This window comes from Eriocheir sinensis, chromosome 33 (genome assembly GCF_024679095.1).
Source record: "Eriocheir sinensis breed Jianghai 21 chromosome 33, ASM2467909v1, whole genome shotgun sequence".
NCBI classification, from domain to species: domain Eukaryota; kingdom Metazoa; phylum Arthropoda; class Malacostraca; order Decapoda; family Varunidae; genus Eriocheir; species Eriocheir sinensis.
In genome coordinates, this window is record NC_066541.1 from 5,301,136 (window position 1) to 5,311,135 (window position 10,000).

The 10,000-nt window shown below is 40.8% G+C and overlaps 1 protein-coding gene across 1 annotated transcript in view; it reads left to right on the forward strand.

The window, feature by feature from the left end:
- Nucleotides 1-4,556: 4,556 nt before the first annotated feature.
- LOC127006837 (calcium uniporter protein, mitochondrial-like) overlaps nt 4,557-10,000 on the forward strand; it is a 113,019-nt gene continuing 107,575 nt past the window's right edge. The window contains exon 1 of the mRNA XM_050877192.1: nt 4,557-4,604. Coding sequence (XP_050733149.1) covers nt 4,557-4,604 — 48 coding nt within the window. The remainder of the gene's footprint in view (nt 4,605-10,000) is intronic.

Below are 10,000 nucleotides of genomic sequence, written 5' to 3' on the forward strand. Positions count from 1 at the left end.
GAGAGAGAGAGAGAGAGAGAGAGAGAGAGATGATGGATGTCGAGTAGGAAATGAACAGAAAGAGGAAGGAAAAGAAGAAAAGAATGAGAAAAAAAAGAGAGGGAGAGAAGAATACTGAAGAAAGGAGAGAATTGAAGTTTTTTTGGAATAAAGAAGATATGAAACAGTTTATTAATAATTCTGCAATAAAAAAGGAAAAAATAGAATAATGATGCAAAGATAAAACATGCTAATAAGATGATGAGAAGATGGAATAATGAGAAAAAATGTGATAAAGATGGAAATTTATGACGCTAAGTAAGGCTAAGAGGAGGAGGAGGAGGAGGAGGAATAATAACAATAATAGCAGCAGTAATTCGAAAGAGGAGAAAGGAGAAGAATAGAAAGGAAAAAAGGAAAGTGAAATATTGAAAGCAAGAAAAGTGTTAAAAAAAGAAAAGAAAAAAAGGTGAAGCGGAGAAGAAGGAGGAAAGGCAGGAGGCGAAAATGGGTCAGAAAGATGAAAAGAAGGAGGAGGAGGAGGAGGAGGAGGAGGAGGAGGAGGAGGAGGAGGAGGAGGAGGAGGAGGTTGTGGAAGAAGTGCAGGTACAGAAGAGAGTAAAAAAGTAGGAGGAAGTGAAAAAGGAGGAAGATCACAAATAGAAGAAGGAAGAAGAGTTTGTGGAAATAAAGGAAAGGGAGGAGGAGGAGGAGGAGGAGGAGGAAGGAAGGAAGGAAGGAAGGAAGGAAGGGAGAAAAACATATAGAAGTAGAAGGAGGAGGAGGAGGAGGAGGAGGACAAAACAAAGGATTAGAAGGAAACGAAGGAAGAGGAAGTGGAGATTAAAAGGAAAACGAGAAGAAAAAGGAGAAAGCTAAGGAATATAAATAGAAAAAAGAAGAGGAGTAAGAAGAAGGAAAGAAGGAAAGGAGAAACCCAAATAGAAGTAGAAGGAGGAGGAGGAGGAGGAGGAGGAGAAGGAGAGGTGAATCGAAAACAAGGTAAAATAAAAATGAAAGTAAAAGAGAAAAAAAGGAAGGAAAAAAGGAGAATCTTATCCACACAGTCGGGAAAAAGTCTTCCAAAAGTTGACACACTTTTCTCAGTCACGACTCACTGCATTCCGCCCTCATGCCGCGCTCCACATGTCCTCATACTTTTTCATACTTACTCATACTCCGCCTCATACTCGCTCATATTGATTCATACTCGCTCATATTGACTCATACTCTGCCTCATACTCGCTACATTCCACCTTCATACTGCGCTCCACATTCCCTCACACTTTTTCATACTTATACTCTGCCTCATACTTGCTCATATTGACTCATACTCCGCCTCATACTTACTGCATTCCGCCCTCATGCCGCGCTCCACATGTCCTCATACTTTTTTCATACTTACTCATACTCCGCCTCATACTCGCTCATATTGATTCATACTCGCTCTTATTGACTCATACTCTGCCTCATACTTGCTCATATTGACTCATACTCGCTACATTCCGCCCTCATAATTTTTCATACTTATACTCTGCCTCATACTCGTTCATTTTGCCTCATACTCTGTCTACTTCCCAATGCATTCCACCATCATATTTCACCTCACATTCCCTCATACCCACTCATCCTGCGCCTCATACTGTATTCCATTCTCATATTGCTCTTCACACTAACTCATACTAACCCATACCGACTCATTTTTCACTGCAATTCACCTTCATATTGCTTCCTACATTTACATTTTCACTCATACTTACTTATACTGTTCCTTTTACTCACTTAGCGCATTCCACGCCTTATTAATGAACACTCACACGCTCGTATTTACTCACATTCATTCTCTCACATTCATTCAAGCTTACTCATATTCATTTATGTTTATTCATAACTACATATTTATACTCATATTTATCTATAGTGGGTCCCTCATGCGTAGGTTTTCTAATTCATTTTTATAGTGAGTCGTTTTTATTCATACTAATATTTACACATTTTGACTCATGCTGTTTTTCCTCAATTTATTTCATGTTATTCGCCTTTATTATTATTTTTTTTATTTCTGTAACATTTTCTATATATACATTTTTGCGGTCTTTTTTTTTTAATTCATGCATATTTTTCTATTTTTTTCGTTCCTACCTTTTCAGATTTTTGTTTCTTTCCTTCAGGTTTCTTTTTTGTATATATATTTTTTAGTTTATATATATATTTTTTTTTTCGGCCCCGAGTCCAATTTCGGGCTGATCCTCTTAATTATATTCATTGGATCCCCTTGTTTTTATTGGAATTCTTTATGGCGTGATGCTGGTATTGTGTATGTGTGTGTGCGTGTGTGTGTGTGTGTGTGTGTGTATGTGTGTGTGTGTGTGTGTATGCATAGGTCTTTATTTGCTCTCCTGCTCTCTCCTGCTCTCTCTCTCTCTCTCTCTCTCTCTCTCTCTCTCTCTCTCTCTCTCTCTCTTCCCCTCAGGGCTCAGTCCTTGTTGATATCTTCGTATTTACATCAACGACGTGGATGTTGGATCAACTCTCCATTAGTAAAGTTACCAGACAACTAAAGATAACAACTCAGTTCTCACCCCTGACGAAGACAAGCAAAGCCTCAAGGATTTGCACAAATTTCAACTTAGTCCGGGATATGTCAGGACTTGCCTTTAGCCGACAAGTTGGGTCAGCCAAATTGAAACGAATAAAGAAGTCCGAATAGAAAATATGACGTTAAACGTTAAGCGTTCATCCTTAAAGACTTGATGGTCCAAAAACGTCAACCTCAATTCTACAGCAATGCATCGGTCAGCAAATAAAGCGAACATTCAATTGAGCTAAATTAAAAGAAACTTTGTATTCAAAAAGAAATAATACTCCCACATCTACAACAGTTGAACTCGGCTTTACTTGGAATATGCAATTTTGGTTTAATTCCCACTTTACAAGGATGTTACTAAATTAGAGGTGTTCCATTATGCAAAGCAAAATAGTCCTTATGCACTGTAAATCCTACGAAGGCACTCCTACCATAACATGTTCTCTCTTGAGAAACGTCGCCTCCGGAAAACTGATCGAATGTTTTGGAAATACTTAATGGTTTCCGAATGTTAGACAGATCAGCATTGTTTACAATCGATGACACTCTCTCTCTCTCTCTCTCTCTCTCTCTCTCTCTCTCTCTCTCTCTCTCTCTCTCTCTCTCTCTCTCTCTCTCTCTCTCACACACACACACACACACACACACACACACACACACACACACACTGCAGGGCCCGGCAAGGCACAAAAGTGAAGGAGGCAGAAAAAGAAGCGAATAATCTGACATTACTTTCCGATGCAAGGGAGAAGAGAAAATAGGAAGAGCAAACTTTCCTGCGAGACAATGCTAACTTTTCCTTCAGGCGCAGAAGAGGAGGAGGAGGAGGAGGAGGAGGATTCAGTAGTTTTAGGCAGGTATAAAAGAAGCCAGGAAGAAAGGAGGAGGAGGAGAAGGAGGAGGAGAAGGAAGAAGTAGAAGAAGAAGTAGAAGAAGAAGAAGAAGAAGAAGAAGAAGAAGAAGAAGAAGAAGAAGAAGAAGAAGAAGAAGAAAAAAAGATGAAGAAGAAGAAGAAGAAGAAGAAGAAGAAGAGGAGGAGGAGGAGAGGGACATAAGAGATTGGGGAAGAGGAGAAAAAGAATACTGGCAGCGAAAATGCAGAAAGGAAGAAAGGAATGGAGGAAAAGGATTGAAGGAAGAAGGAGAATGAAAGAGTAAGGAAAGGAGAAAGAGAAGAAAGTAAGATTGTGGTAATTAACATAGGTACTTAAGGAGGGTAATTAACTAGGGGAATTATTTAAAGGGATTCACCAAGGGGATTTAAGCGAAAGAGGATCAGGGGAAAGGAATCTGTAAAGTGAAGTAACAAAAAAAAGTACTTAACACAATTTAATTAAGTAAAGAGATTATTAAAGGGTTTAATGACCTGCTCCAGGGACTAAGAGGAGAAAAATGGAGGGAATAAAAGGAAGGAAGAAATTGAAATTGGAAAGTAATGAAGAAGAAAAGAAAAAAAAGAAAGAAAGAACCGAAAGAAGGAAAGAAAGAAAGAAAAAAGAAAGGAAGGGAAAGAACGGGGTAAGAAAGGAAGGGAGAGAGGGAGGGAGAGAAAGAGAAAAAAAGGAAGTAAGGAAGTAAGGAAGGAAGGAGGGAAGGAAAGGAGGGGTAAAAGAAAGAAGGAAGAAAGAAAAAAAATGGATTTGAATTGAATGTGATAAATGAGGTCTAGGTTAACAAGAAAGAAAAAGCAATGAAAGAAAAATACTAAATAACAAAGAATTAATATACAAGGAAGTAGGAAGACTAGCAAGAAGGAAAAGAATAACGAAGGAAAAAGTTAAGAGGAACTGATTAAGAAGGGAAAGAGGAAGAGGAAGAGGAGGAACAGGAGGAGGGAAGCTAGGAAACAATATATATAGAGAAAGAATGAATTTATTATCGACTTAAAGCAAAATATACTAACAAATATAAAACAAGGATATAAATGGGGACTGAAGAAGGGGACAACGGGAGAGGTGACGAAGGGGTAAAAGGAGACTAAGAGAGGACTATGGAGAGACTGGAGGACTACGGGGGGACTAAAAAGGGACTACAAGGGGTAACCACTGGACCAAAAGGGACTGAAAAATGATCTACACTGGAACTACAAGGGGACTGAAGGGGACAGAAGGATACTACAAGGGGACTGAATACTACAAGGGGACACAAGTTAATACGAAGGGACTGAAGGGTCTAGGAGGGAAATGAAGGGCCTATGAGGTGTCTAAGGGGACTAGGAGGGGGCTGAAGAGATGCAACGGACTCCAAGGGGACTAAAGGGCCTAAGGTCTTATTGGACGAGGGAACAAGGGCTCAGGTAGTTGATTGCCAGGTGAGAGTGAAGCGTGAATAGGGCACACACACACACACACACACACACACACACACACACACACACACACACACACACACACCACACACACACACACACACACACACCACACACACACAGGGGTACATACCGTTGAGGGGCTGTTGTAGTCAGAGGAGGAAGAGGAAGAGGAAGAGGAAGAGGAGGATGAAAGGGCTTTCGTGTTTGGAGGAAGATAGGAAGAGGGTTGTTTGGGAAGAGGGGTAGCAGGCAGGATAAGGTGATGGAGGAGGAACACAAAGGAACACAAAGGAAGAACAAACAATAGCAGACCAGATGGTCCTTACGTGGCTGTTTGTGTCAAGCTACACTAACTATCTAATCAAAGGTGGAGGATGAAGGATATCAAAAGAGGAGATATAGGAGGAGGAGGAGGGGGAGGAGGAGGAGAAGGAGGGGGAGGATGAGGAGGAGGAGGAGGAGGAGGAGGAATGATGGAGTGAAAGGTACAATGAAACAGTTGTCTTGATGAAATTAATATGTGGAGAGAGAGAGAGAGAGAGAGAGAGAGAGAGAGAGAGAGAGAGAGAGAGAGAGAGAGAGAGAGAGATGTTTTGTTTTGATTAATTTATTACACGCAAGGGTGCCAAGCCCAGTACATGTTCAGGATGCTAACTTCGATACAGGCGACTCGTGCCTCACAGGGCACGCTGTGATACTGAGTCAACAGTAGGGAAAAAAAAAATAATAATAATAATTTAGCATCCCCCAAAATGTGGATGTCGAGTGAGGTTAACATCTAGATTGTTTCCAGACGATAAATATTTACATGTCTCCACAAGTGAGAGTCCTTGTGGTATTAAGTCAGCAACACGTGGACACCCCAAGCAATAGTGTTCAAGGGTGTTAGCATTGGGCGCGTCACACAGCTTGCAGGAGGAGAAGTGAGGCGCGTCCCCCGCCTCGGCCAGCTGCCACACTCGCCGGTACCCAAGCCAGAGACGAGCACACACTACATTATGGCGGCGAACCATGAGACCGGAGCGACGGTACATGTGTGGACGAGGCAGGAAGTGTTCGTAGTGCTGGATAGACGCACTGGCGGCCCGAGAGAGAGAGAGAGAGAGAGAGAGAGAGAGAGAGAGAGAGAGAGAGAGAGAGAGAGAGAGAGAGAGAGAGAGAGAGAGAGAATGTTATTGAGTAGATAAAATGAATCGGAGAAACAGCCCATGTAGAATGTACTAAATATCTTGCTCACTATGAAATACGATGAAGTGGAGTGAGCCGACATAACGAATATAGAGCCCAAATGAATAATGTGGAATGGCGTGGTATGATGTGGAATGAAAAAATAGTATTGTATTGGTACTTAACGTAAAAAGTACGGTTTAAAACTCACTTTTTTACTCGACAGTGGAATGGAATGAGTTGCATTATTCATTTGAGTGGAATGAAGCGGAATAATATAATATGAAAAAACAAATATCGCTAATTTTGCAGTGTATCTATAAGTCAATCCACTAAAACTCGTAAATACTAGCTTTTACTTGTACGGTGAAGTGGAATGACTTTTAGATGTGGAATGAAGGGGGCTGGTGTTGAGTGAATAAGTAACATCGTCGTGGTATTATATATAAAAATGTCAGTACTTGTAGAGCGTAAGTTTTAAATATTTATACCGTGGAATGAAGTGGAGTTGTGTGGAATGAAGAGGTAGCACTGTTTTGACCCTTAATAGAAAGAGTTCAGAACATATAAGGGGACAACTTTAGATGTGTTACGGTGGAATGAAGTGGTTATGTTGAACGAAGAGGTAGCACTGTTTTGACCCTTAATAGAAAGAGTTCAGAACATATAAGGGGACAACTTTAGATGTTTTACGGTGGAATGAAGTGGTTATGTAGAACGAAGAGGTAGCACTATTTTGACCCTTAATAGAAAGAGTTCAGAACATATAAAGGGATAATTTTAGATGTTTTACGGTGGAATGAAGAAGTATTACTATTCCGCCACTACATACAAGGCCTTCAAGACATATACAAGGGATAATTTTGACTGTATTTACGTTGGAACAAAGTGACAATATGTGGAGTGAAGAAGTAGCACTGTTTTGTCATTGAACATAAAGATTTCAGAGTTATTATTATTATTATTTTTTTTTTTACATATCTTCGGTGGAATGAAATGGCATGATGTAGAATGAAGAACCAGCACTGTTTTTGTCACTGAATATAAAGGTTTCAGGACCAGTAAAGCGTAAATTTTGGATATGTCTGTTGTGGAATGAACGGGCATGATGTATAATGATAAAGTACTGTATTTTTCACTGCATATAAAGGTTTCAGGAATTATAAAACGTAAAATTTGGATATATGTACGGTGGAACGAAGTGGAGTGATGCAGAATAAAGAACTATCGCTGTTTTGTCGTGGAATATAAAGGTTTCAGGACTTAGAAAGCGTAAATTCTGCTGTGGAATGATGTGGAAGGATGATGTGGAAGGAGGAACTAGCACTGTTTAGAGCATTGATGTAAAGATCTTAGAGCGTATTAAGAGGTATTTTTCGAAGCTACGGTGGAATAAAGTGGAGTAAAGTGGAAGGAAGAACCACCTCTTTTTGACACAAATGTAAAGATTTTTTAGTGTATTTAGGGGTATTTTTCGATATATCTACGGAGAAATAAGTGAAGTGATGTGGAAGAAAGAACCAGCTGTGTTTTTTGCACTGATTATAAAGTTTTCAGAGCTATTAAAGGTTATTTTTTTTATATTTCTACGGTGGAATGAAGTGAGAAAATGTGGAATGAAAAAAGTAGTGTTGTGCCCGACCCTCGATACAAAGCTTTCAGAAATTGCAAAGGGTTAATTCTGGGTGTGTTTTCACTGCGGAATGAAGCGGAGTGGAATGAGTTTGTGGTGCGGGGGCGGTGGAGTGAGCTGGCGTGTGTCCGTATCTGCAGTGCGGATGGCTGGGGGGGGAGGGGGGGAAGGAGGAGGGAGGGAGGGAAAGAGAAAATGAGGGAGGGGGAGGGGGCTGAGGAGAGAGGAGGGGAAGGGGAATGAGAGAGGAAAGTAGGAAGGGAGGGACTGGGGAGAAGGTGGGAGGGAATGAGCGAGGGAGGAGGAGAGTAAAGTGGGGGTAGAAATGACTACTCCCCCCTTTCTCTCCCTCCTCCTCCTCCTCCTCCTCTCCTCTTCTGTCCCCGAGGAAAAGAGGAACCCCATAATTTTGAGTGTAATCATACTCCCCTCCTCTTCCCCCTCTTCCCCCTCCTCCTCCTCTTACTCTCCTCTTCCTCCTGCCTCTTCCCTTTGCTCTTGCCCTCCTCTTTAGCCTCTTTGAGTGTCTATACGGGAAGTTTCGCCGCAAGACAACTTTGTGTTAATTTGTTTCACCTGCTTCACACGTTTCACTTGCCTGTGCCCCGCGCGTGTGTCTTGGTCAGGGGGTTTTGTTGATGTTCTCTGCGTAACGAGGAGTGGAAGCGTTTTGCTGTTTTCGGTGGTGGTGGTGGGGGGAGGGTAGTCGGTTCACCCGAGTCTGAAGTGTGCATTATCGCGCAACGGCAACCTGCAGCCACACGGCGTGTCCGATTTCGTGGCTACTGTAAGCTAGCCTACGCATGGTAAGCAGCCGTCAGTGTCGATAATGTGCAGGCAGCAATATCAAATACCGTCAATTATGGTCCATTATGAGTTAAAAAATATTAGTAATGTTGCAAACAGCTGTTTTGTTAGTTTACAAGATCGATGATTATGATTATTAAACAGTCTTGAAGCTGTCCACCACCGAGAAAATTAGCAGGCCTTATATTAATAAAACAGCTATTTACGACACTACTAATATTTTTGCACTCTTAATCAACTATAATTGACGGTAAGTGTTTGTTATTGCTGCCTGCACATTATTGACTCTGACGACTGTTCACTATGCGTAGGCTAGCTGGTATCCTCGAAATCGGACACGCCGTGTGGCTGCAGGTTGCCGTTGCGCGATAATGCACACATCAGACTTGGGTGAACCGACTATAGTTGTGGTGGTGGTGGTGATGGTGATCTGGTAATAGTAGTAGTAGTAGTAGTAGTAGTAGTAGTTGGTTGTGATGGTGAAGGTGGTGGTAGTAATAGTAGTAGTAGTAGTAGTAGTAGTGGTAGACGTGGTAGACGTAGTAGCAGTAGCAGTAGTTGAAGTGATGGTGAAGGTGGTGGTTGTAGTAGTGGTAGTAGTACTAGTGGTAGTAGTAGTAGTAGTAGTAGTAGTAGTAGTAGTAGTAGTAATAGTAGTAATAGTAGTAATTGCTGCTTTCTCTTCCTTTCTTTTTCTCTTTCTAATTTAGGATATAACTTTTTCTTCGTAATTCTTGCTTTTTAAATTTTCTCGCACGTTTACTTCTCGTGTTCTTTTTCTTTTCTCTTTTTCTTTGTATTCTGCTTTCATTTTTTTGCTGTTTTTCTCTTTTTTCATACCTTTGCATTCCTTTTTTATCCATCCGTTTTATTTACCCTCTTTTTCTAGTAACATTTTTTCTTTCTTTATTTCATTCTTTTTTTTCCTTTCCCTTCTATTCCTCTTATTTTTTTGGTTTCAAGAAGTGTAAACAAAAATGAGAAAAAAGGAAAGATTTAAAAGAGAAAAGTAGAGGAAGCCTGTAAAAAGGGAAACACGTCCCCTCGAGGTATTTTTCCCCTTTGCAACGCTTCGTATTTTTGCCTCTTCTCTTTTTTTTCCAAACTTGATGGACAGAAACTAGAGGCCGGCTTTTTTTTTCTTTTCTTTTTTCTACCTCCTCTTTAAAGCAACGACATTTCCAATCTGTTTCTACTTTTACACTTTGAGTCTATATCGAAAATGTGTGTGTGTGTGTGTGTGTGTGTGTGTGTGTGTGTGTGTGTGTGTGTTCTTCCTTCTCTCCCTTCATCATCCTCTTCCTCTCCTCTCTTTCTTCCCTTCCGTTAGGATAATTAAAGTAAATAAAAGAAAATGAAGAACAAGAGAATGAAGAACAAACACGGAAGGAAAGAATTAAACAAAGGGGGAAGTATGTGTGAGAGAGAGAGAGAGAGAGAGAGAGAGAGAGAGAGAGAGAGAGAGAGAGAGAGAGAGAGACGGGTTTCTGGTAACAAGATCCCGATAGTAAGGAAG